General features: G+C 49.7%; 1 protein-coding gene and 2 pseudogenes across 1 annotated transcript; 1 reads left to right on the top strand and 2 right to left on the bottom strand.

Annotated features, from left to right (window-relative positions):
- LOC130862527 (non-receptor tyrosine-protein kinase TNK1-like) overlaps nucleotides 1-27009 on the top strand; it is a 414731-nt pseudogene that overhangs the window by 161537 nt on the left and 226185 nt on the right.
- LOC130863106 (ankyrin repeat and LEM domain-containing protein 1-like) lies at nucleotides 7262-10532 on the bottom strand. Its single transcript, XM_057753029.1, has 9 exons — nucleotides 10480-10532; nucleotides 10244-10396; nucleotides 9850-9955; nucleotides 9660-9756; nucleotides 8891-9442; nucleotides 8613-8784; nucleotides 7862-8021; nucleotides 7638-7767; nucleotides 7262-7434 (listed from the first exon to the last, which is right to left on the bottom strand). The coding sequence occupies exons 1-9, from the start codon at nucleotides 10530-10532 to the stop codon at nucleotides 7262-7264; spliced, it is 1596 nt and encodes a 531-aa protein (XP_057609012.1).
- On the bottom strand, nucleotides 12131-18416 carry LOC130862534 (BRISC and BRCA1-A complex member 1-like; annotated as a pseudogene).

Genomic DNA, 27009 nt, shown 5'->3' with positions numbered 1-27009 from the left:
CATTCTTGGGAGGCCCCAAGGGGAACCGAGAAGACCACCGCAGGAAAAGAGGGAAGACCACAAGTTGCCTTTGCGAGGAGCAGTTTAAATAGACTGGGGGAGTGGTCCTGACCTCCTCAGATGAGGGGTCAAGGTTTGGCGGGTACCTTGACCCTCCTCGGGGAGGTGTCAAGGTGCAAGGGGCACAGGGGCGGGGCCTCCAAAGATGGAGCCAGAGTTCGGGATTTACACTTGTTTTCTCCCTAACCCTTAATGGCTCCCTCTATCAAGGTATCTCTTTCATTGCTCTCCCATTCCATCACTCCCGAACTTGCCCTCATGTTCCATCACACGTCCCCTCCCTTTGATTCCCCTTCCCAATTGACCCATGAGATCTTAACTGTTTTCCTTTCCTGGGGCCCTCCGTGTGTGTCTCTCTTAGGGTCTTTTGTTTTTCCTTAGACAAGGTTTCTCTGTAGCTTTGGAGCCTGTCCTGGAACTCCCTCTATAGACCAGGCTGGCCTCAAACTCACAGAGATTTGCCTGTCTCTGTCTCCCGAGTGCTCAGATTAAAAGGAATGGCCACCATCAACCAGAAGGGTCCCCCTTTTTACCTAGCTTCTCTGGGGTTGTGAATTGTAACCTGGTTATCCTTTGCTGTATGACTAACATCCATTTCTGAGTGAGTACATGCCACGCTTGTTTTTCTGGGTCTGGGTTGCCTCACTCAGGATAGTTTTTTTTCTAGTTCCATCCATTTGCCTGCAAATTTCAAGATGTCATTGTTTTTTACAGCTAAGTAGTACTCTACTGTGTAAATGGACCACATTTTCTTTATCCATTCTTCAGTTGAGGGGCATCTAGGTTGTTTCCACGTTCTGGCTATTACAAATAAGACTGCTATGAACATAGTTGAGAAAATGTCTTTGTGGTATGATTGAGCATTCTTTGGATATGTGCCCAAGAGTGGGATACTTGTGTCTTGAGGTAGATTGATTCCCAATTATCTGAAACCACCACACTGATTTCCAAAGTGGCTGTACAAGCTTGCACTCCCACCAGCAATGGATGAGACTTCCCCTTGCTCCACATCCTCTCCAGCATAAGCTGTCATCCACGTTTTTTATCTTAGCCATTCTGAAAGTGTAAGGTGTACCTGAGAGTCATTTTGATTTGCATTTCCTGGATGACTAAGGATGTTGAGCATTGTCTTAAATGTCTTTTGGCCATTTGAGATTCTTCTTTTGAGAATTTTATGTTCAGATCTGTGTCCCATTTTTTAATTGGACTATTTGGGTTTTTTGTTTGTTTGTTTGTTTGGGTTGTTTCTTTCTGTTTTTTTTTTTTTTTTTTTTTGGTTTTGAAGACAGGATTTCTTTGTGTAACAGTTCTGGCTGTCCTGGAACTCACTCTGTAGACCAGGCTAGCCTCGGACTCACTGACATCCACCCGCCTCTGCCTCCCGAGTGCTGGAATTATAGGCGTGCACCACCTCCCCTGGTTTGAGTTCGTTATATATTTTGTAGCTCAACACTGTCAGATGTAGCTGGTGAAGATCTTCTTGTTCTGTTGGCTGCTGCTTTGTCTTATTGGCCATGTCCTTTGCCTTACAGAAGTTTCTCAGTTTCAGGAGGTCCCATTCAATTGCTGCTCTCAGTGTCTGTCCTACTGGTGTTGTATTTAGAAAGTGGTCTCCTGTGTGTTCAAGGCCTCTTCCGACTTTCTCATCTATCAGGTTCAGTGTAACTGAACTTATGTTGTGATCTTTGACCCATTTGAATTTGCATTTTGTGCACGGGGATAGATATGGGTTTATTTTCATTCTTCTACATGTTGATATCCAGTTATGCCAGGTGGTGCACACCTTTAATCCCACCACTTAGGAAGCAGATCTCCAAGTACAAGGCTAGCCTGTTCTACAGAATGAGTTCCAGGACAACCAGAGCACAGAAACCCTATCTTGGAACATATATAGGTGCCAACTGGACTCAGTAAGTAGCCTAGGTTGGCCTCCAATCTGGTCCTTGTACCTCACCCTCCCAGTGGCCACCATGAAGAAAAGGACAGAGAGGGAAAGCAAGGAAAGAGATATCTTGGTTGAGGGAGCCACTATGGGGCTAGCAAGAAACCTGGCACTAGAGAAATTCCCAGGAATCCAAGAGAATAAACCCAGTTAAGACCCTAAACAACTGTGGAGATACCTGAAATTGCCTTACCCTATAGTCAGATGGACTTTCATCCAGCAACTGATGGACACAGATTCAGAGATCTACAGCGGAGCACTGGGCTGAGCTCATAGAGTCCAGTCAAAGAGAGGAAGGAGAAATATAGGAGCAAATGGGTCAAGACCATGATTGGGATGCCCAATTAAACAGCTACTTGAGCTAATGGGAGCTCACTGCCTCTGGTCTGACAGCAGGGTAACCAGCATAGATCCAAACTAGGCCTCTGCATGTGGGTGAGGTGTACGGCTGGGGCAGACTGCAGGGCCACCAACAGTGAGACCAGGATTTATCCCTAGTGCTTGAACTGTCTTTTGGGATCCCATTCTCTTTGATGGATACCTTGCTCAACCTAGATATAGTGGGGAGGGTCTTGGTCCTGCCTCAAAGCAATGTGCTAGACTTTGGTGACTTCCTGTGAGAAGCCTTACACTTTCTGAGGAGTGGATGGGGTGGGGTACAGGGGAAGGTGGAGGGAACAGGAGGAGGGGAGGGAGTGGGAACTGGAATTGGTATGTAAGATGAGAAAATATACTTTTTTAAAAAAAATTAAAGAAAAAAGTCTCTGTGGTCATTGTGTCTCTTCACAGCAATAAACCCCTGAGACAGCCATCGAGCTCAGCAACTTTTATTTTTAAATGTATTATGTGTACATGATTGCAGTTGCTTGTGAAGGTCAGAAGAGAGTGTCAGGTCCCCTGGAGCTGGAGTTACAGATGTCTGTGAGCCACCATGAGGGTGCTGAGGACCAAAGCCAGGTCCTCTGCAAGAGCAGCCAGTGGTCTTAACCTCAGAGCCACCCCTAAGCCCTCAGAACAGAATTCTTTCCTGTTTGGTTTTTCAAGACAGGGTTTCACTCTGTAGCCCTGGTTGGTCCTCGAACTCAGAGATCTCTCTACTTCTGATCCCCAAGGGCTGGGACTGAAGGTGTGCACTACCACCTCTTAGCTCAACAGAGCAGACTTAAGCTAAGCACCTCCCTGCGCCGTCCTTGGGAGAAGGCGCAGCACTCGCTGTCTATCACCTGAGTTGCACTAGCAGCAAGCAATTTCTTTTTTCTATAAAATAAAATCCAGGGGACTGGAGAGATGGCTCAGAGGTTAAGAGCATTGCCTCCTCTTCCAAAGGTCCTGAGTTCAATTCCCAGCAACCACGTGGTGGCTCACAACCATCTGTAATGGGGTCTGGTGCCCTCTTCTGGCCTGCTGGCATACACACAGACAGAATATTGTATACATAATAAATAAATAAGTAAATATTTAAAATAAAATAAAATCCAAAAATAAGAACTTCCACAATAGGCAGGGGCCTGAACTGTGTAAAAGTGAAGAGAACTAGCCCAGGATCAGCTAGCCTGCAGCATGGACCGTGCATCTTCTCTGTCCACGGTGGCAGCAAGGTGCAGCCAGGCTGGAACCTCCAACAGCAGCATCACAGCCTTCCCCTCAGCGTGCTTCTCCCCAGCAGCAGGTAAGCCAAGATACTTCCTCTCTGCTTGTCCCCAAGGATGACAGGCCTGGAGATGCAGTGGAATGTTCTAGAGTAACTTCTGTTCCACACACACACTCATTTCCACCCACCTGGGGTGCTCACCACCTGTCCAGCAGAAAGGATCAAAGTTTACCCACCCCTGGAGAGGGAGATGTAGAATGCAAACACATGCGTGTGCATACACACACTCTAAGGTGAGAGCTGAGGCTGTCAGACAACATACACACACACAAGCACACACACACACTCTGAAATGAGAGTTGGGGCTGTCAGACAACACACACACAAAAACACACAAACACTCTGAAATGAGAGTTGGGGCTGTCAGACAACACACACACAAGCACACACACACACTCTGAAGTGAGAGTTGGGGCTGTCAGACAACACATACACAAGCACACACACACACACACTCTGAAATGAGAGTTGGGGCTGTCAGACAACACACACACAAGCACACACACACTCGAAGTGAGAGCTGGGGCTGTCAGATAGAACACAAGCACACACACACACACACTCTGAAGTGAGAGCTGGGGCTGTCAGATAGAACACAAGCACACACACACACACATACACTGAAGTGAGAGCTGGGGCTGTCAGATATAACACAAGCATACACACACACAAGCACACACACACACATACACTGAAGTGAGAGCTGGAGCTGTCAGAACACACACACACAAGCATACAGACACACATGCACACACACTCTCTGAAACGAGAGTTGGTTGTCAGATAGAACACATACACACACACAAGCACACACACACACATGCTGAAGTGAGAGCTGGGGCTGTCAGATAGAACCCATACACACACTCACACACACATACACTGAAGTGAGAGCTGGGGCTGTCAGATAGAACACACACACTCACACACACACTAAAGTGAGAGCTGGGGCTGTCAGACACTGCTGCAGGGCACATCCTCAGTCCTGAGGTTGCAGCTGCCACTGCCCCCATCCAGGAAGACAAACAGGGCACTGCAGAAGCTGCACCCCAGATCCTGGCACCCCAGGCCAAGCAGCCACCACTCAAAGTGTGCTCCTTCTGCCGGGCATCTAAACTCCTGGCCAGGGTAGCCCTGACCTCACAGGAAGCTCCAGACACAAAAGGACAAGGTCCCCTGGGGACTGTCCCCAAATGCAGGTGAAACAATGAGGCAGGAGAGGGAGACAGCACCGCAGGCTGCATGAGACAGCAACATGACAGGCTGGGCCCGCACTCCCAGCATGGAGACAGTGCAGCAGCTGTGCTCTGTGAGCAACCTGAAGGTGACTGTAAACACACTGCATATTGAACTGGCTTTGAACTCCTGACCTCCTGGCAGGATTCTACAATCCTGCTCCGCTAGCTCAAGGAATCCAAAACATTTTCTAAGGAAGGCAATGAGCAGAAATGGCCAGCCCCTTGTCTAAGGACACTAAACCACAAAGTCAGTGTTATATTATACTGAGACCGAGTTCCACGTGCAACTCAGGCTGGCCAGGCACACACCTATCACAATATCCCTCTTTCCTTCCCTCTTCCCACGCCCCATCCCCTACACCTCCAAAGCCTCCTGCAGGCTAGGCCAGCACCCAGACATCTCAGGCCCTTGTGGCTCTAAACCCTTGCTACCGACTGATTCTCCTTTTGCCAGCTCCACAGTGACATTAAGAATTTGTGCTGGGGCTGGGCAGTGGTGGCGCACGCCTTTAATCCCAGGACTCGGGAAGCAGAGGCGGGCGGATCTCTGTGAGTTCGAGGCCAGCCTGGTCTAGAAGAGCTAGTTCCAGGACAGGAACCAGAAAGCTACAGAGAAACCCTGTCTCGAAAATCAAAAAAAAAAAAAAAAAAAAAAAAAAAAAAAGAATTTGTGCTGGGGTTGGGGAGATGACTCAGCGGTTAAGAGCATTGAGCTGCTCTTCCAGAGGATCAGGGTTCAATTCCCAGCACCCACATGGCAGTTCATAACAATAACTCCAGTTCCAGGGACTCTGACACCCTCATATGACGTACATGAAGACAAAAACACAGTGCACATGAAATAAAAATAATCGAAAAGAATTTGTGCTGGAGCCAGGCAGTGGCGCACGCCTTTAATAACAGCACTCCAGAGGCAGAGGCAGGCGGATCTCTGTGACTTTGAGGCCAGTCTGGTCTACAGAGCGGGTTCCAGAACAGCCAGGACAACACAGGGAAATCCTGTCTCAAAAAAAGCAAAAGAAAAACAAACAAAAAAAGTATTTGAGCTGGGAACCTGGTTTCTTGGCCACAACCAGCCATCAGGTAGCATCTGAGTGAAACAGAAGGCCGCCATTTCGAAGCAGCAGCCAGCTGCATGGAGAATCTGGGGGCGTGGCACCGGGAGGCATGGCCCTCAGATGCCTCAATCTATGTCCAAGTGAAGGGGGCGGCCGCAGTTCCAGAGCTTCCAGGTGAGTATGGTTCCTAGGCTACAAGCCTTGCTGTGGCTTGCTTTAAGTGGGTGTGACTTATGGTGGGCGTGGTCTCTGCCTGGGCAGGGCTGTCAGCTGGGCGATCTGGAGGACTGTTCTTCCTCAGTGGCACTTCCAGGTGGTGTGACCCAAGACAGGTGGGCAACCTTCTGGTGGAAGAGGGCAGAGTTTCCCTTGTATCCTGAGAGGGGGGACGCCCAGCACCCTACAACACACACGCGATGTCCCACAGCAGAGACGCAACCCCAAGCGGTCCACAGAGCCAAGGTTGAGAAGTCCTACCTCAGGCATACTGTAGGCGCTTAATGGGTGTTAACCGAGTGAATGAATACCTGGTGAGGTTCCAGCAGGGTGGCGGGCCATCCTGGAGATCCATCTGGGTGGGGCTGAAGGGTAGACAGCAGGAGGGACTTCCCCATGTGCCTGCAGATCCTGCTCTGGGCTTTCCTGAAGCTCTTGGAGGAAGGCAGCCACATGGTGACGGAGAAGGGTGAGGACCGGAGAGGCAGGCCACAACCTCAGGCTGCCTGGATGCTTAGAGGGCAAGGGGCTAGACACAGCACAGGACTGCGGAGGGGTAAGGCATTCCTAGGAACATTATAGGCATACTCGCGCCCGCACGCGCGCGCACACACACACACACACACACGCACATGCACACACACTCCGCTCCCAGTCAGTCTGAGCTCTGCAGCCTTGCTTGACCCTCAATGCTCTCCCAAGAGCATATTTGGGCCCTGGAGTGTGGACACCCACAGGGGAAGAATTGTTGCCACTAAACACACTCAGAGGCCTCTAACCGAATACAAATGTATGCCAGTTTCCAGTCTCCAGGCTGATCTCCAACTAGCAATCCTCCTGCCCCATCCTCCCGAGGTTGTGGTGGTAGGCCACCACTAACACGTCTGGCCTGAAAGTAGAACGTTCTAGAGGCCCTTCTGCCCCTCGGCTGGTTTGCCCCGCACACACAATGGGAGCTCACCACTATCCAGGAGCACCTAGACGCAGCATCACTCACACACTTCAGCACACATACACACACCAAGCCTCTAAAGCCAGAGCTGGGGACCCAGCTGGGGACCCCATGGCTCATGCTTCACGATCATGTCCTCAGCACTCAGCCTCGGGCCTGGATGTCCTGCGGCCTCAGCTCTCCTTCCCCCTCAGCCAGGAAAACTAGCAGAGCGCAGTGCAGCAGATACACCCCCAAGCGCCGCCGCTTCGTGGGTGGCCAGTAGGCAGCCTCTCCATAGTAGTGGCCCTGTTTCTGGTTGGTCAGTGTCTGGATACCTGGACAGATCAGAGGCAAAGTCATGGCGTGGTCTCCACCCACCCCTCCTCCACAACAAGCGGCACAGACTATATTTCGACAGGCGTGTTCTAGGTATGCAGGTGGCGCTCAGTAACTACCCACCATGGGAATGAACATGAACAGTGAGGGAATTCAGAGCTCACTTTCCCTGAGACCTCAGCCCTAAAAGCCCAACTCTTACCTAGGGCGTCCAACAGGCAGGCCTCCCGCGTGTACGCCTCCATGGCCACCGTGTGCTGGAAGCAGTGTAGGGAAAGGACACCATGGCCGCTGGCCCAGATGTCTAAGATCCGGCGAACCTTGGGACAGGCCTGGGGGGTGGAATCAGGAGTCGGGTCCTAAGCCTTCTGCCCTCCGACTGTCTGAAGGCTGGCAGGCCTGACCACTGCTGCCCCTTGTACTCACATTTTTCCCTGGGCGTTCACGGTAGCCGAGGGCTTCCCAGAGGTGGGCATCCGGCCGGGCATGGGTCCCGTTGCCCACGTAGAAGATGGCTCCCACGAAACATTGCAGACACTCGGCCAGTGTGAGGGAGGAGGCTCGGGCAGGCAGTCCCTGCGTCTGCCTGGGAACAGAGTGGTGCAGACGGTGAAGGAGCCAGCTGCCAACCCTGACGCTACCAACCCTGATGACCCACACGATGGAGGAGAAAAATCAGTTCCCAGAAGTTACCTTTAGACCTCCACATGTGCACATACAGACACACGCACAGAAAATAAAACGTGTAAAAAAAGGGTGGTGGGGGAGGAAGGACGTCTCAGAAAGAGAAGATGACCACTGTCCCCAGAGCTGTGGGCCCTTTTGAACCCACATCCAGGGGCCCCTATTTTATAAGCCATGAAATGGGTACTCACAGCCGGAATTGACTGGATTAACAGAGAAGGCTAGTCCCTTCCCTAGGGACACACAGCAAATCAAAAATAAATAAATCCCCACCAACTTGTGTGTGTGTGTGTGGGGGGGGGGTGTGTACAGAATCTCCCTGGAACAACCCAGGCCTCGTGCTCACAGTCGTGTGCCCCACCCTCCCACCCCTCACGGAGGCAGAAGCCACCAGCAAGGAACAATCCAACCCTTCCCCACCTCTGTCAGGGCGGACCCTGTGGAGCCAAGATCCCTCTAATCCCAAGCCCCAGCTTTACCGTCCCCATCATACCTGGGGTCAAGAAGAAGATACGTAAAGCTGGACTTGGTGATGCCTCCCTGCCACCTCTTCGTGGGATCCGGCCCTTGAAAGTGCTGAGCCAGGGCGGCCTCATCCGCCTGGCAGTCGGGAACGTGGCCTGTTCTCAGCACCTCCGCCAGTTCTGGGCTGTGCCCTGGAACAGCTGGGAAGGGGAAACCGAGCCAGAGCTGAGAAGGACCGCCGGTGAGGACGGTGGGGCTAACAGGCAGGTCTCGGGATTCCACACCGCCATGGGACTCCCAGCTCACCCGGGCTAGCCTGGGCTTCCTGCAGCCGCCGCAAGTAGTGTCCACGGGTGAAAGGGGTGACCGGGCCAGGACTGTGGCCCAGTGCCCGCAAGGCCTGAAGCAGCTGCAGGTCGGACATGGGGGGCACTGAGCCGTGTGGATGCAAGGCCCCCGAGTCCCCGTCACCGGGCAGGGATGGGACATTGGTGGCCCCTGTGGTCAACGTCAGGGCCTGCAGCTGGCAGCTCAGTACCCCATTCCCAGCTGCCTCAGCCCCACCAGACTGCCACAGGCTGGCTGCGGGCCCCAGTGTCCCCGCAGGGCGCTGGGGCTGCAGAGAGTCCTCCGATGCAGTGACAAAGGAGGCATCGCTGCTGCAGTCCTCACTCCCAGTGGCCTCTGGACTCCCGGGCTCCACCGCCACCTCACGAGCAGCTGCCAGCTCAGCTCTGCGCATGAGCTGCTCTGAGACCGGTGCCAAACACGGAGGTATAAAGATGCCAGGAGACCTCACAAAGACACGTCCTCGACCCATGGTGGATTCAAGGCCAGCCAGGGCTACAGGTAACTTCTCTAAAATATAGACAGATGACAACTAAGCAGACAGATAAATATATAAACAGATGATATAGACAAGATAGATGACAGATAAAAGTTAGGTGATAAGATGATTGAGAGACGATGGATAGTGATTGACAGATGGCAAATGGGCAGATGGAACTGACCCCCAGAAGTGAGGCAGCGCGGTGACAGGTTCCTTGCACCCCCTGAGCCCTGCTCACCAGCTGGCTCCAGGGTGTCCGGGTGGGCGTGTCCAGCTCCCGCAGCAGGCGTGCGCAGTCATGGTGTCCCTGCTGCAGAGCCCAGTCCAGTGGCCTCAGCCCGTCCTGCACAGGCACGGTCAGCTCAGCAGGGGGCGCCCACGGCCCGCCCTCCTCCACCCCCCACCCCGCCCCGCGCGCACTGCGTGGGATCCTGACCTGGTCTCGCAGCGTCGGGTCGCCCCCTCGGCTCAGCAGCAGCTCCAGGGCGCCACGACAGCCCCACACGGCAGCCACGTGCACGGGTGTCAGCGCCTCAGTGGACCTGGGACCCCGGGAGAGAGGAGGAGTTTCCTTTTCCAGGCCTTGAACTCTTTGCTCCCTCTGCCTCAGCCCCCTGTGCCCACTACCAATGGGGGTGAGGGGAAAGTTGATACTCTAACTCACGATCATCCTCCTGCCTCACCCTCCAGAGTGCCAGAATGACCAAGTCACGACCTCGGGAGCAGACACCTCCTAGACCAGACGCCTGGGACCCGGGAGCCTGATGCCCAGCGCCGCCGGGTCCCCAAGTCACACCCACCGCACCACGGTGACCGGGATGGCGCCTCACCGAGCATTGGGGTCAGCGCCCTGGCGCAGCAGGATCCGGAGGCAATGCAGGGCGCGCGGACGGCGAGCTCGGGCCGCCAGGTGCACCGCCGCCACGCCATCCAACAGCACAAGGCTGGGGTCCGCCCCGAGGTGCAGCAGCTCCTCCACAGCCCTGGGGGGACGGTGACAGCGGACATCAGCCCTTTGGCCGCCCGGGGAGCAGAAGGCAAGGGAGGACCAGCGTCCCGCGCTCACCGCGGATCTTCCTCGCGCAGTGCGACCAACAGTTGCCCAGCAGCATTGGCCATGTCCCAGAGGTGTCATGGCCCTCGGATTCAAATTCGCGCGGCGACCTCTGCGCATGCGCAGACCCGCCCCCGGCTCACCAGCCCAGCCTCTGGGAACGCCCTGGTTGGACCAGCGTCGCCCCAAGCTGCTGATGGAGACAAGGTGTGTCCTGGACCATCAAACCTCAGGGACTGGAGAGCGGGCGGTGCGCTCAGCTGGGGTCCCATTCCGAGATTTGGAAAGCTGAGCCAGGAAGATTACCGTGAATTCCAGGGGAGCTTGGGATAAAGAGCAGAACCTCTCTTTGCCTTTAACAAAACAAACTACTGGGTATCCTAGACTTAGCCCAAGCTGTCCAGGAACTCAGGGCCATCCTTCTGCCTCAGTCTGCAAGTGCTGGGATCTGCCTCCTGAGGAACAGCGTCGTGCACTTTCAATCCAGCGGAGCTGGCTGTCACCGTCGCTTTGTGAGGAAGGTCTTCGCCAGGGCCTGGAGACAGCTCAGCGGATAAGGGTGCTTGCTGCCAAGCTTCAGGACCTGAGTTTGATCCCAACCACAGGACGCAGACATTGGAAAGAGAACAGACTAACATACACATGTGTGCCTTGGCTGTGAGCCTGCACAAGCGTACGTGCGCGCGCACACAAATTAATTAAATAAAGTTTTCTAAAGAGCTGCATTTTCCTTATTTGCAAATGGAAGACAGGACTCAACACTAAGTGGCAAATAAATGAAGAGGCCAGAAAACATTTAATCAAGCTGACCTACTTTTTAAAATTAAGTGTGTGGGTGTTTTGCCTGCATGCCTGTCTGTGTACCTTGTGTGCCTGGTGTCCATGGAGACCAAAGCGGCATCGGATCGCCCGGAACGTAAGCTGTGAGCCCAAACGTGGAAATCGAACCCAGGTTTTCTGCACGCACAACCAGTCCTCTGAACGGATGAATCATCACCAGGTCCGGTCTATTTCTGTTCATAATCCTTTTGAATCAAGGCTTCTCGATGTGGCACCTGCTAACCTAAAACTGGCCATCCTCCCGCCTCTGTCTCCCACATCAAAGTGAGCCCGACTCCCACCCACTGCCATTTTGGTTTCTATCAACTGAGAAGGTGGAGTGGATGAACCTCTGTGGCCTGACCTGGGAAGGCAGGAGGGACTCCAGGTTTGCCTTCCTCTTCTGGGGCGCCCACCAAATGTCCCCATCCTAGACCCCTGGGTGGTGATCGCTCATGGTGAGGCCACACAGGTCCAAACAGTACTGCAGAAGAGTTGGGGTGGTGGGGTAATAGATGTCACCCCAACCCGCTTCCCACTTGGAGCTGGGACCCTTGGGTGTCCAGGAGGACCTTCCTGTGGGGGCCACGCCGGTCTTGCGTGCAAAAGATCACCCCTGTCTCTGGAGGAAAGGACGTCTGGGGTGGGTTCTGTACGGTGAAGAGGAGGTTGCAAAGTGCAGTTAACACCAGTCAGAGGGAGAGAACAGCCCAAGTCACAATGGCATCAGGACACCGAGATGGATCCGGCCGAGCCAGAAGCCATGCCAGACTGTTCAGTTCAGCTCCTGTTTTCTGTTTCGGTGAACCTAAAATGACCAGAAGGCAGGCTCAGAAGCCTCAGATTTTTATTCTGGTGACAAACTGGTCCCAGGAAGAATTTACAGCAGACACAGTAGGAGTGGGTGTGGGTGCACCGGGCTCCTGAACGGTGCAGAAATGCCACGGGTCACACGGTGGCTTCGCCCTCACCAGCCTCCTCATCCTCCAGCAGGCTATAGCTCGCATGGGTCTGGCAAGGCGTCTGAAGTGGATGGGCCAGCAGCTTGGCCATGCAATTGTGTAGCTCGAGGGCTGGTCCAGCCAGTGCCACCTCATACTTGTAGCTGGTGCCCTTGGTGTCCAAGCTGCCCATGAAGGAGAATACATCCTGTGGGGGCCAAGGAGAGGCTGTTCAGGGTTGGCATTAGCCCGCAGAGGCCCTCCCTGCCCCTGGAGGCCGTCCTAGAAGAAGGGGCATCTAGAGTGGTTCCTGAGGGGTGAAGAGGAGTTGGTCAGGCCAGAAACTACTAAGGCAGTCAGCAAACATTGGCTGGCACCCACCAAGCAGCCAGGACCTGGGCACCCTAGAAGCCCAAAGGGCTGGCGAGAGGGGTCTGGGTGAGTAAAGTATCTGCCAGGTAAGTGCTCCCCCCCACACACACACAGAGTTACGTGGACAGCTGAACGCAGCAGGACATGACCTTCATCCCAGTGCTCTCCCTTGCAAGGCGGCTGCCTTGGCAACAAGAGACTCTGATCCAAACCAGAGGGGAAGGCGTGGGAGGGCCCACAGCAGCACCTGCCACCCGCATTTCCTAGTCCCTAAAACAAGGCCTCACTCTGTAGACCAGAGTTTTCTGAGATAAACATTCTACCCTGCAGGGAAGCTCCTTAGGCAGGAAGGCAAACAACTCCAAACAGCTTCAGGAAGTCCCTGAAACTGAGAAGATTCACTAGGCCCCTCCCTGCTGGAGTAAGGAGCTCCTCAGTGGCCTGGAGAGGTTTAGACCAGAGTTATGTGGACGGGACACTCTCCAGCCTGCAGGCTGTGCAGTGTGCTCCAGGCTCCCAGTCTGTGAGTTGTCAGTCCTGCTGTGTGGGCTTTGGGGATGTAGCTGTCATTATGCTCCTGTAGGTGACCGCTCACCCTATTCCTGTAAGCAACCCCAGTAAGTTCACTGGTTCGTCAAGCTGGACGTCGTGGTGTCCATTGTACTTTGGTGTGCTGTGGGCTCCTCTCAGGGGTGAGTGCTGTGTCTGTCCAGGAAACGTCTTGTCACACAACATCCCTATCATGTCACAACCCCTGCCTCAGCCTTTCAGGTGCCTCACTCACAGGTGTGCATGGGTGTGTGGGTACATGTGTGAGAATGTGCAGGCATATAGAGGTCGGGATATAACCCCTGGGAGTCAGTGCTCCCACCATGCTGGTCCCGGGACTGAGTGCGAGTCCTCGTGCTTGCCTGCAGGCGCCTTACCTACCCCACCTTGCAGTCTGTAAACTGAAAGTCACAGGTATTAGCGACCCGCTCACAGGGCAAGTCCGAGCATAAGAAAGGTAAGGCCTGGAGAAGTTGGGAGGGGAGGGCACTGCGGGCAGACAGTGCAGCAGGGTAGAGTCGGGAGGAGGTGCGAGGAATGGTGTGGCTGGCTGCTAAGGCCACAGCCTCCCAAGTCAGTCACCACCAACTCAAAGTGGAATGTAGGGAGCAGCTGTTAAATGACTGCCGGGGCAGGTCCAAGTCAGACTCCACTGTGATGTCTCTCTCACCTTCCACCTCCTCTCGTCTTCCTTCTCCTCGGTGCCATTGTGGATGCAGACGATGTCGAAGAAGAAGTAGGGACACTGGAGCATCTTCTGCAGTGAATGAGACCAGGATGGGGTGCACTCCAGCCTGTGGTCCCGGGAGGTCCCCTTTGGTGTCTAACCACTGCCCTCCCTTCCCTCCAGGCTTACCTTCATGGGCTCAGTCAGGGAGAACTGGGGCTGGCAGGGAGGGCGACTGTAGACCAGGATGGTGCGCACGACGTAGGGTTCGGGATGGTTTGCACATTCTCTGTGACTGGCAGCTCAGTCTTCTGCTGGCTACAGAGGGAGAGGGGGGAGAGCTGGGTCCCCAGCCGCCTACAAGCCGTGGCCGGAACCCTACCTATCACAGCTGAATCCCACAGCCACGATCCTAGCAGTCCTGCATGTTAAAGCCAGGGCCAGAGAGACAGCGCCGGGGCTAGAGGCACCTGCAGTCAGGGCCACGCGAGGAAGCAGAGAAGGATTCTCACAAGTTCCCCCGACCCACACAGCTACCGTGGAACATGTGCTTGCACACAAAATAAATACATAATGAAAACCGTATGACTTCTTTAAAAGCCTTAATAAATTCAAGCCCCACCGCTGGACACAGGATCTTGTCCCAGGCTGCCCCCCACACCCCCACATACACACACACACACACACACACACACACACACACACACACACACTGGGCAGCCTCAACTCTGTCTGCGCCTGTCTGGGGAAGGAACCAAGGCATCCCCACTCTGGGTGACCACTCACATGAGACTGAAGAGACCTTCTAGATCTGAAGAAACGCTAAGGACAAGGTGCCAGCTCGGAGGCAGGGGCCTTTTCTGACCTGGATCCTGGGAACCTCTGGGGCCAGGCAGTGTGACCCCTGGAGTAGGCAGTGTGACCTCTGGGGTAGGCAATGTGACCCCTGGGGTAGCTGTGTGACCCCTGGAGTAGGCAGGGTGACCCCTGGGGTAGGCGTATATTCCCACCAGCACAGCACCTCTCTAAGCCCGCTGCCTCTCACTCATCATAAAGTGGGTGGTAGCCTTAACCCCCTGCAGACCCTCCAGGGCTCCCCTCTCCTGCCACATCTACTGCATCCTCAATTCTGGGGGAGCCACCAGGTGAATGACAGGGTTGTGACTTTCTAGGTAACTGAATGCCAGCCCTGCTGCAGTGGATGTCCCCTGGAGTCAGGCTCGCTGACACCCACCCCTCCACCACTCTGGGAGGCCTGAGTTTTCAGTGGCTGTGGGTCTGGATCACTGTGGATTAACAGCCAGCTTTCTGTCAATGCTTTTTTTGAGGGAAGGGGTTCATTTTGTGGTTTTGAAACAGAGTCTAGATATTTGTTGGTAAGGCTGGCCTCTAACTAGGAATCCTCCTGCCTCAGCTTCTGAGTGCTAGGTTGACTCTCCTGCACCCCAACACCTGGCTGCATGTTGGGTCTTGTATGTAACTTCTATAATATCATACATGGAATATTCATTCTATTTGTGATTTCACTGAGCAAAACCCCTGAGCTTTGCTGGGGCTGGGATTCTGGTGCAGTGCCTGCAGCTCAGTGGGTGAAGTGCCTGTAGCAGCTCAGCAGTCATGTAGCTGAGGGTTCCTCTCCAGCACACAGTCATCCAAGCGCTCAGGAGGTGGAAGCAGGCGAATCAGGAGCTGAAGGCCATCCTTAGCTACACGGTGAATTCAATGATAAGCTGGGCTACATGAGAAAGTCTCAAAAATATATTGATGAATTTGATGTGAGGTGGTGGCACACACCTTTAAGCCCAGCATTCAAGAGGCAGACACAGGTGGATCTCTTGAGTTTGAGGTCAACCTGATCTACAGAGTGAGTTCCAGGACAGCTGGGACTACATAATGAGACCCTGTCTTAATAAACAAATATGTAAAAAATAAAGAATTAGGGGCATGGTTCTGAATCATTGTCGTTCTACTCTCAGGATGCTGAGGCAGGAGATCACGGATTCAGCCTGGGCTACAGAGCAAGGTCCTGTGTCCAAGCCCAGAAACTATAGAAAAGTACTGACTTCAGAGTCTGGAAAGCTTTGGGTTCTGGTGCTCAACCTAGGCTGTGGGTTGGGGGAGCCCACAATACCACTGAGTCCCCACGGCGGCGGCAGCGCTATCTGGGGCGGGGGACTATGACAAGGATACTGAACATGGAGCAGGATGCCGTCTCCAGGTCGTACAGGCAGCTGCAGAGCTCGCGGGGGTCAGAGGTCAGTCCAGACAGCTGCGGGGAAGGCAGAGCCTCAGCACTGGGGCTCCCGGACCCGAGGTCTCCCAGAGTCCTGGTCAGCCCCGAGCCTCACCCAAGTGGGGTCGTCATTCACCACGACCAGTGCAAACTCGTGGCTCTTGTCAATCTTGTGCTTCGTGCGCACGAACATCTCCACCATCTTCTGAGACACGTTCAGGGCGTTTGTCCTGGAGCTGGGAGAGGCGGGGTGACAGCGGCAGGGTTAGTCTTGGTTGTCAACTCGACTGCATCTGGAATTAACTAAAACCCAAGGGGCTGGGCATGGCTGGGAGGAATTCTGTCCTTTTTTCTCTTTTTTCTTTTCTTGGTTTTTCAGGACAGGGTTCCTCTGTGTAACAGCCCTGGCTGTCCTGGAACTCACTATGTAGACCAGGCTGGCCTCGATATCTCAGAAATTCACCTGCTTCTGCCTCCCAGGTGCTGGGATTGTAGGCGTGCACCACCGCTGCCCGGCTGAGGCACTCTTTTCTTAATTAAATCATTGAAGTGGGAAGACCCGCTTCTAATACAGATCTCCCACTTCTCAAACACAGCTTCCGAAGTGGGAAGGGCCACCTTCAACCTGCGCCATGCCCTCTGCTGCTGGCAGCCTATGTAAATGACAGGGACGAAGGAACACTTGGCTTTGCCTGCTTGCTCTGGCTCTCACTAGCAAGTCCATTCCTTCACTGTCATTAGGGCCTGCTTCTTCAGGACTGCAGCATATACCGGAGACCAGCTGAGACACCCAGCCTCATGCACTGAACAACTTTTCCCTTAGAAGACTGCCATTGTTGAAGTAGCTGGGCCACAGCCTGTGAGTCACTCTAATAATCCCCTTTATAAATGTATTTATCTATCTATCTATCTATCTATCTATATATATATATATATATATATATATATATATATAATTGTGTATGTATACACATTCATTCATCAGCTTTGTTCTTCTAGAGCACCCAGACTAATATACCAAGTTAGCCTCAAACTCACCATAGAGTGCAGGCTAGCCTCAAACTCACCATAGAGTGCAGGCTAGCCTCAAGTCTGCTGTGGAACCCAAACTGGCACCCAAATTACTGACTGCCCAAACCTCCTGATTCCTCCATCTCCACCTCCCAGTGCTGAGATGGCAGGGGTGTGCCACCAGCTCCTGTGGTCTTTTTCTTATCCCATACAGAGCCCTGAGGCCTCTCCAGATGTGACACCTACTACACCTGCCAGGGGCACACAGAACTCACCTGACAGTGGCCTGCCCCATCAACCTGAGCCCCCACCACACACACGCCAGGATCACTAGGCTCCTAAGAGTGTCACACATATGGACAGAAGCCTAGAAGGCCACAAGCCCTGAAACTGTGTCATGGACACCTAGATCCTACTGGGTAACAAGGTCCCTATGCATTCTGAGCTGCCCATATTCAAGCCCAGTGCCACGTACCCATTAAAGGACTCCAGCTTTGGCACAGACATCTCCTCTGAAAGATCCAAACAGATGATCTGAAACACAAACAGAAGACAGAGTATAGGATGAAACCAGACAGAGCTGAGACAGCTAGGGTGGGACCCAGACATAGTGCTCAAGAGAGGCTGGGGGCGTGGCTCAGGGTGGAGCCCCTGCCTAGACTCCCCAGTGAGGGGATGGGGGCGTGGCTCAGGGTGGAGCCCCTGCCTAGAATCTCCCAGTGAGGGGGTGGGTGCGAGGCTCAGGGGTGGAGCCCCTGCCTAGAGACCCCTAGTGAAGGGCTGTGGGCGTGGCTCAGGGGTGGAGCCCCTGCCTAGAATCTCCCAGTGAGGGGCTGGAGGTGTGGCTCAGGGATGGAGCTCCTGCTTAGGACCCCCCAGTGAGGGGGCTGGGGACATATGTGGAGGTCCAGGTGCCACACATAAAAATATGTTTAAACCACCAAGTGTGTGGTGCTCCTGGAACCCACAGGAAAATGAGGCAGCAATTTAGAGACTCTCACAAGGCAGGAGTGGCCTGTCTGAGGACCCCATCCCTTCATCTCTGACCAAGACATACCACCTTCTCTGGACAGTTGACCCGTGGTGTTCGAATCTGGACCTCAGGTGCTGGTGCCGGTACCTGCCAGGGCTTGGGCCCGGCTCCTGGGACACTGGCTGCTCCATCATCTGCACTGGCCGCCTCACCCTCGCCCTCGCTGCGGCTGCCCATGTTGGTCTGGGCTCCCAGAGTCCGGTCCTTGGCCCCCTCAGGGTTGGAGCGAGTATGAGGCCTGGGCTCGGGTGTCGGCTCCTCCCCTTCCTCCTCCTCCTCTTCTTCCTCCTCCTCAGTGGGGCTGTTGGCTTCAGCCACCTCCATGGCTCCCGGGTGCTTGGATGGAGAGGGGATAGCGGAAGCCAGGGTCCTGCTTTAAGAGTTTTTGAAACCGCCTTTCACTAAGGCTACCAACCCAGAGCAGTGAGTGCCGGACTAGAGAGCAGGCCTCAAGGTCCCCGCCAGGGAACACAGGACCTGCTGCTGGGGCTGCAGTGTCTGCTGTGCTCTCCTGGACCCGCTCTGCCTGCCCCCTACTTCCCTTGGTCCCTGGCTCATTGGGGCTACCAGGAGTCCCTCTGTAGGTGCTGTGAAGTTCCATCTGGACGGGTGAGTGTGTACTAGCCTGGGGCGGACTGTCCCGGTAGAGAGCACAAACCCCCCTACACTAAGGTTACCCAACCAGAGCAGTGAGTGCCTGCCTAGTGGGCAGGCCTCAGCAACCCCCGAAAGGGAGCTCAGGCACCTCCAGCTTATACTGCAGTGTTGCCTGTGTTCTACTCGACCCCGCCCTACCCCCTGCATTTGCCCTTCTTTCCGTGGGTCATTGGAATACCAGGCATCCCTGTTTTGGTGTTGAGGAGTTCATCTGGTAGGGCACGGTTCCTGCCCCTACACTGAGGAGATACACCCAGAGAGTTAGTCACAGCAAAGACTGGTCCAAAACACCAGGCCTCTCCTGGCTCCATTTGAAGGAAGAGATGGGCAGGCGCCAATGCAAGAATTCCCCCAACAACTTGAAAGGCAACGTGACATCACCAGAATCCAGGAATCCCAAAATAAGAAGTGTACACCCTAATCCAGAAGAATTAGAAGAATTCGACTCAAAAGTGAATTATATGAAAATAATAGAGGACCTTAAACAGGAGGTGAAAAACTGCCATAATCAATTAGAGATTACAAACAAAAAGGTAGAGGAAATGAATAAATCTCTCAAAGATACCCAAGAAAACCAAGAGAAACAAGAAAAAGTAATCAAACAGGTAAGGGAAACGGTTCAAGACTTGAAGAATGAAGTGGAATTAATAAAGAAAACACAAACCGAGAGAAGGATGGAGATGGAAAATTTGGATAAATGAAAAGGAACTACAGAGACAAGTACCACCAACAGATTACAAGAGATAGAAGAAAGAATCTCAGACACTGAAGATACCATAGAGAAAATAAACACTCTGATCAAAGAAAACAGCATAACCAACAAATTCTCATCACAAAACATTCAGGAAATCTGGGACACAATAAAAAGACCAAACCTAAGAATAATAGGGGGAGAAGAAGGAGAATAAGTAGAGCTCAATGGTCCAGAAAATATATTTAATAAAATTATAGAAGAAAACTTTCCCAACCTTAAGAAAGATATTCCTTTGAAGGTCCAAGAAGCATACAGAACACCGAATCAACTGGATCAAAAAAAAAAAAAAAAACATCTCCTCGTCATATAATAATCAAAACACAAAACATACAGAATAAAGAAAGAATATTAAGAGCTGCAAAGGAAAAAGGGCAAGTTACCTATAAAGGTAAACCTATCAGACTTACACCTGACTTCTCTATGGAAACCATAGACTACTATACCCAGCCAAGCTTTCATTCACTATAAATGGAGAAAACAAAATTTTCCAGGATAAAAACAAATTTAAACAATACGTAGCGACAAATCCAGCCTTACAGAAAGTAATATAAGGAAAATCACAAACCAAGGAATCCAACAATGCCCACAATAACTCAGACATTTAATGACCCTTCACCAGCACAACTTGAAGAAGGGAAACACACAAACTCTACTACAGAAAGAAAGAAAGAAAGAAAGAAAGAAAGAAAGAAAGAAAGAAAAAAAGAAAGAAAAAAAGAAAGAAAGGAAAAATGACCAGAGTTAACAACCACTGGTCATTAATATCACTTAATATCAAGGGACTCAACTCACCTATAAAGAGGCACAGGCTAAGAGATTGGATACGAAAACAGGATTCAACATTCTGCTGCTTACAAGAAACACACCTCAACCACAAAGACAGACATCTACTCAGAGTAAAGGGCTGGGAAAAGGTTTATCAAGCAAACGGACCTAAGAAACAAGCAGGTGTGGCCATACTAATTTCTAAGAAAGTTGACTTCAAACGAAAATCAATCAAAAGAGATGGAGAGGGACATTTTTTACTCATAACAGGAACAATTCACCAGGATGAAGTCTCAATCCTGAATATATATGCCCCTAATATAAAAGCACCCACTTATTTAAAAGAAACTTTACTAAAACTCAAGGCAGTCATCAAACCACACACACTAATAGTAGGAGATTTCAACACTCCTCTCTCACCAATGGACAGGTCAATCAGAAAGAAACCTAACAGAGAAATAAGAGGATTAAGGGAGGTTGTGAATCAAATGGACTTAACAGACATCTATAGAACATTCCACTCAAATAAGAAAGAATATACCTTCTTCTCTGCAGCTCATGGAACCTTCTCAAAAATAGACCACATACTCGGTAACAAAGCAAACTTACACAGCTACAAAAAAATATCGGTAACCACCTGTGTCTTATCAGATCACCATGGATTAAAGTTAGAATTCAACAACAATGCTATCCCCAGAAAGCCTATGAACTCATGGAAACTGGACAGTCAAGGAAGAAATAAAGAAAGAAATTAAAGTCTTTCTTGAATTCAATGAAAACGAAGACTCAACATACTCAAACCTATGGGACACTATGAAAGCAGTGCTAAGAGGAAAGTTCATAGCATTAAGTGCTCACTTAAAGAAAACGGAGAAAGCACACATTGGAGAATTAATAGCCCACCTGAAAGCTTTAGAAAAAAAAAGAAGCAGACTTCAGCTAGGAGAAGTATAAGACTGGAAATAATCAAATTGAGGGCTGAAATCAACAAAATAGAAACACAGAAAACAATCCAAAGAATCAATGAAACGAAAAGCTGGTTCTTGGAGAAAATCAATAAGATTGATAAACCCCTATCCAAACTAATCAAACGGTGGAGAGAGAATACGCAAATTAACAAAATCAGAAATGAAAAGGGAGACATAACCACAGACACAGAGGAAATTCAGAGAATCATTAGATCTTACTACAAAAACCTGTATGCCACAAACTTGGAAAATGTAAAAGAAATGGACACTTTTTTAGATAAGTACCATATACCAAAGTTAAACCAGGACCAGGTGAACAATCTAAATAGACCTGTTAGTCGCAAAGAATTAGAAGTTGTTATAAAAAACCTCCCCACCAAAAAAAGCCCAGGTGCAGACAGCTTCAATGCAGAATTCTACCAGAACTTCCAAGAAGACCTAATACCTATACTCCTAAATGTATTTCACAATATAGAAACAGAGAAGTCATTGCCAAATTCCTTTTATGAAGCTGCAGTTACTCTGATACCAAAACCACACAAAGACACAACCAAGAAAGAGAACTACAGGCCAATTTCACTCATGAACATCGACGCAAAAATACTCAATAAAATACTGGCAAACCGTATCCAAGAACACATTAGAAAAATTATCCATTATGATCAAGTAGGCTTTATCCCAGAGATGCAGGTCTGGTTCAACATACGAAAATCTATCAATGTAATCCATCATATAAATAAACTGAAAAAAAAAATCTGATCATTTCATTAGATGCTGAAAAAGCTTTTGACAAAATTCAACATCCCTTTATGATAAAGGTCTTAGAGAGATTAGGAATACAAGGGTCATACCTAAGTATAATAAAAGCTATTTATAGAAAGCCGTTAGCTAACATCAAATTAAATGGAGAGAAACTCAAAGCTATTCCACTAAAATCAGGAACACGACAAGGTTGTCCACTCTCTCCATACCTCTTTAATATAGTGCTTGAAATTCTAGCAATAGCAATAAGACAACATAAAGGGATCAAAGGGATTCAAATTGGAATGGAAGAAGTTAAACTTTCATTTTTTGCAGATGATATGATAGTGTACATAAGCGACCCAAAAACTCCAGCAAAGAACTCCTTCAGCTGATAAACACCTTTAGTAGCGTTGCAGGATACAAGATCAATTCCAAAAAATCAGTTGCCCTCCTATACACAAAGGATAAGGAAGCAGAGATGGAAATCAAAGAAGCATCACCCTTCACGATAGCCACAAATAGCATAAAATATCTTGGGGTAACTCTAACCAAGGAAGTGAAGGATCTATTTGAAAAGAACTTTAAGTCTTTGAAGAAAGAAATTGAGAAGGATACCAGAAAATGTAAGGATCTCCCTTGCTCTTGGATTGGGAGGATCAACATAGCAAAAATGGCAATTCTACCAAGGGCAATTTATAGATTCAATGCAATCCCCATTAAAATCTCATCAAAATTCTTCACAGATCTTGAGAGGACAATAATCAACTTTATATGGAGAAACAAAAAACCCAGTATAGCCAAAACAATCTTATATAATAAAGGATCCTCTGGAGGCATTACCATCCTCGACCTCAAACTCTATTACAGAGCTTCAGTATTGAACACAACTTTGTATTGGCATAAAAATAGAGAAGTCGATCAATGGAACTGAGTAGAAGACCCTGATTTTAACCCACAAACATATGAACAACTAATTTTTGATAAAGGAGCTAAAAGTATTCAATGGAAGAAAGAAGGCATCTTCAACAAATGGTGCTGGCAGAACTGGTTGTCAACCTTTAGAAGAATGAAAATAGATCCATATCTTATCACCATGCACAAAACTCAAGTCCAAATGGATTAAAGACCTCAATATCAGTCCGAACACACTGAACCTGATAGAAGAAAAAGTGGGAAGTACTCTACAACATTTGGATACAGGAGATCACTTCCTACGTATATCCCCAGCAGCACAGACATTAAGGACAACATTGAATAAATGGGACCTCCTGAAACTGAGTAGCTTCTGTAAAGCAAAGGACACTGTCACTAAGACAAAAAGGCAACCCACTGACTGGGAAAAGATCTTCACCAACCCAGCAACAGACAAAGGTCTGATCTCCAAAATATATAAAGAACTCAAGAAACTAGACTTTAAAATGCTAATTAACCCAATAAAAAATGGGGCACTGAACTGAACAGAGAATTCTCAACAGAAGAAATTCAAATGGCCAAAAGACACTTAAGGTCATGCTCAACCTTTTAGCGATAAGGGAAATGCAAATTAAAACAACTTTGAGATACCATCTTACACCTGTCAGAATGGCTAAAATCAAAAACACCAATGATAGCCTTTGCTGGAGAGGTTGTGGAGAAAGGGGCACACTCATTCATTGCTGGTGGGAATGCAAACTTGTGCAACCACTTTGGAAATCAGTGTGGCGATTTCTCAGGAAATTTGGGATCAACCTACCCCATGATCCAGGAATACCACTATTGGGAATACACCCAAGGGATACCCCATCAAATGGCAAAAGTATCTGTTCAACTATGTTCATAGCAGCATTTTTTGTAATAGCCAAAACCTGGAAACAACCTAGATGCCTTTCAAAGGAGGAATGCATGAAGAAAGTGTGGAATATATACATATTAGAGTACTACTCAGCGGTAAAAAACAATGACTTCTCGAATATTGTGTGCAAATGGATGGAAATAGAAAACACTATCCTGAGTGAGGTATCCCAGACCCAAAAAGAGGAACATGGGATGTACTCACTCATAATAGGTTTCTAGCCATAAATAAAGGACATTGAGCATATAATTTGTGATCCTAGAGAAGCTAAATAAGAAAGTGAACCCAAAGAAAATCGTATAGTTATCCGCCTGGAGAGGGGAAGTAGACAAGATTGCAGGGCAAAAACTGGGAACTTGCGGGTGAGGTGGCATGGGGCTAAGGGGAAATGGGATGAGAAACGTGAGAAGGGGAGGATGGGAGGAGCTCGGGGGATTGGGATGGTTGGGATATAGGAAGGGTGGATACGGGAGCAGCGAAGTATATATCATAAATAAGGGAGCCATCTTAGGGTTGGCAAGAGACTTGACTCTAGAGGGGCTCGCAGGTGTCCAGGGAGATGTCCCCAGCTGGTACTTTGGGCAACTGAGGAGAGGGAACCTGAAATGACCCTATCCTATACTGATGAATATCTTACATATCACCTTAGAACCTTCATCTGGCGATGGATCGAGGTAGAGACAGAGACTTAATTTGGAGCAACGGTCTGAGCTCTTAACGTCCAAATGAGGAGCAGAAGGAGGGAGAACATGAGCAAGGAAATCAGGACCACGAGGGATGCACCCACCCACTGTGACAGTGGAACTGATTTATTGGGAGCCCACCAAGGCCAGCTGGTCTGGGACTGAATAAGCATGGGGTGAAACTGGACTCTCTGAGCATGGCGGACAACGAAGGCTGATGAGAAGTCAAGGACAATGGCACTAGGTTTCGATCCTAATACATGAACTGGCTTTGTGGGAGCTTAGCTTGTTTAGATGCTCACCTTCCTGGACGTAGATAGAAGACCTTCGTCTTCCTGCAGGGCAGAGAATTTGGACTGCTCTTCAGTATCGAGAGGGAGGGGGAATGGTGTGGGGGGTGGAAAGAGGAGTGGGGTTAGGGTTGGGGAGTGGGGGAAGGGGGCAATATTTGGGAGTAGGGGAGCGAAATGGGAAACGGGGAACAGGTGGAAATATTAATTGAAAAAGAATAAAAAAATAAAAAAAATAAAAAAGAGTTTTTGAAAGCAACTGGTTACTAAAGCCAGAAGCTGAGCTATGAGCCCCTTGCTGCGTTGGAATCTCATTGCAAAACGGCTCCCTCATGAGTGAGGCCAAGACAGATTCAATGCAATGCCCGTCAAAATCCCAGCAAAATTCTTCACAGACCTCGAAAGAACAGTACTCAACTTCATATGGAAAAGCAAAAATCCTGTACAATAAAAGAACTTCTGGAGGCATCACAATACCTGGCTTCAAACTCTACTGGTATTGGCATAAAAACAGACAGGAGGATCAATGGAACCAAATAGAAGACCCGGATATCAATCCACACATCTTCGAACACCTGATTTTTGACAAGGAAGCAAAAAAATATCAAATGGAAAAAAAGAAAGCATATTTAACAAGTGGTACTGGCATAACTGAATATCAACATGTAGAAGAATGAAAATAGATCCATATCTGTCACCATACACAAAACTCAAGTCTAAATTGATCAAAGACCTCAACATAAAGCCAGCCACACTGAACCTTGTAGAAGAGAAAGTGGGAAGTACACTCGAATGCATTGGCACAGGAGACCACTTCCTAAATAGAACCCCAGCAGCACAGACACTGAGAGAAACGATTGATAAATGGGACCTCCTGAAACTGAAAAGCTTCTGTAAAGCAAAGGACACGGCCAATAAGACAAAACGACAGCCTACAGAATGGGAAAAGATCTTCACCACCCCACATCAGACAGAGGTCTGTTCTCCAAAATATACAAAGAACTCAAGAAATTGAACACCAAAAGAACACATAATCCATTTAAAAAAAAATGGAGTACATACCTAAACAGAGAACTCTCAACAGAGGAATCTAAAATGGCTGAAAGACACTTAAGGAAATGTTCAACATCCTTAGTCATCAGAGAAATGCAAATCAAAATAACTCTGAGATTCCATCTCACACCTGTAAGAATTGACAAGATCCAAAACACAGATGACAGCTCATGCTGGAGAGGTTGTGGGGGAAAGAGAACACTTCTGCATTGCTGGTGGGAATGCAAGCTGGTACAGGCTCTTTGGATGTCAGTGTGGTGATTTTTTTTTTTTTTTTTTTTTTTTTTTTGGTTTTTGGAGACAGGGTTTCTCTGTGGCTTTGGAGCCTGTCCTGGAACTAGCTCTGTAGACCAGGCTGGTCTGGAACTCACAGAGCTCCGCCGGCCTCTGCCTCCCGAGTGCTGGTATTAAAGGCGTGTGCCACCATCGCCCGGCTAGTGGGGTGATTTCTCAGAAAATTAGGAAACAACCTTCCCCAAGACCCAGTAATACCACTTTTGGGTATATATCCAAAGGATGCTCAAATATGCCACAAGGACATGTGCTCAACTATGTTCATAGCAGCTTTGTTTGTCACACCCAGAACCTGGAAAGAACCTAAATGTCCCTTGATCGAAAAATGGATAAGGAAAATGTGGTACATTTACACAATGGAGTACTACACAGCAGAAAAAAATAACGACAGCTTGAATTTTGCAGGAAAATGGATGGAGCTAGAAACCATTATTTTGAGTGAGGTAACCCAGACACAGAAAGACAACTATCACATGTAGTCATTCATAGGTGGTTTTTAAATATAAAGCAAAGAAAGCCATCCTACAAACCACAATCCCAGAGACCTTAGACAACAATGAGGACGCTAAGAGAGACTTACATAGATCTAATCTACATGGGAAGTAGAAAGTATAAAAAGACAAGATCTCCTGAGTAAATTGGGAGCATGGGGACCTTGGGGGAGGGTTGAAAGAGGGAAGGGAGAGACAGGGAGGAAAGCAGAGAAAAATGTAGAGCTCAATAAATAAAAGAGTGAGGCCAGGAACCGCCCACAGGAGAAGTAAATAACAGCTTTTTCATTTGCCTTCTTTTTTGTTTGTGACACAGTTTCGTGTAGCCCAGGCTGGCCGCTAACTCACATACATAACAAAAATGGCTTAGAGTGACTTGGTAACCCT

The sequence above is a fragment of the Chionomys nivalis genome, chromosome 20 (genome assembly GCF_950005125.1).
Source record: "Chionomys nivalis chromosome 20, mChiNiv1.1, whole genome shotgun sequence".
Lineage (NCBI taxonomy): Eukaryota > Metazoa > Chordata > Mammalia > Rodentia > Cricetidae > Chionomys > Chionomys nivalis.
The sequence above is the reverse complement of the archived record's forward strand: the minus strand, read 5'-3'. Positions and strand labels throughout refer to the sequence as shown.

Excerpts from the sequence above, each read along its gene's own strand:
- LOC130863106 (XM_057753029.1), bottom strand. The coding sequence starts at position 10,532 with ATGGCCAATGCTGCTGGGCAACTGTTGGTCGCACTGCGCGAGGAAGAT. Across the intron at positions 9,956-10,243 it reads GGCGCTGACCCCAATGCTCG|GTCCACTGAGGCGCTGACAC; the intron begins GTGAGGCGCCAT and ends CCGGGGTCCCAG. Across the intron at positions 7,768-7,861 it reads GTGAACGCCCAGGGAAAAAT|GCCTGTCCCAAGGTTCGCCG; the intron begins GTGAGTACAAGG and ends TCCACCCCCCAG.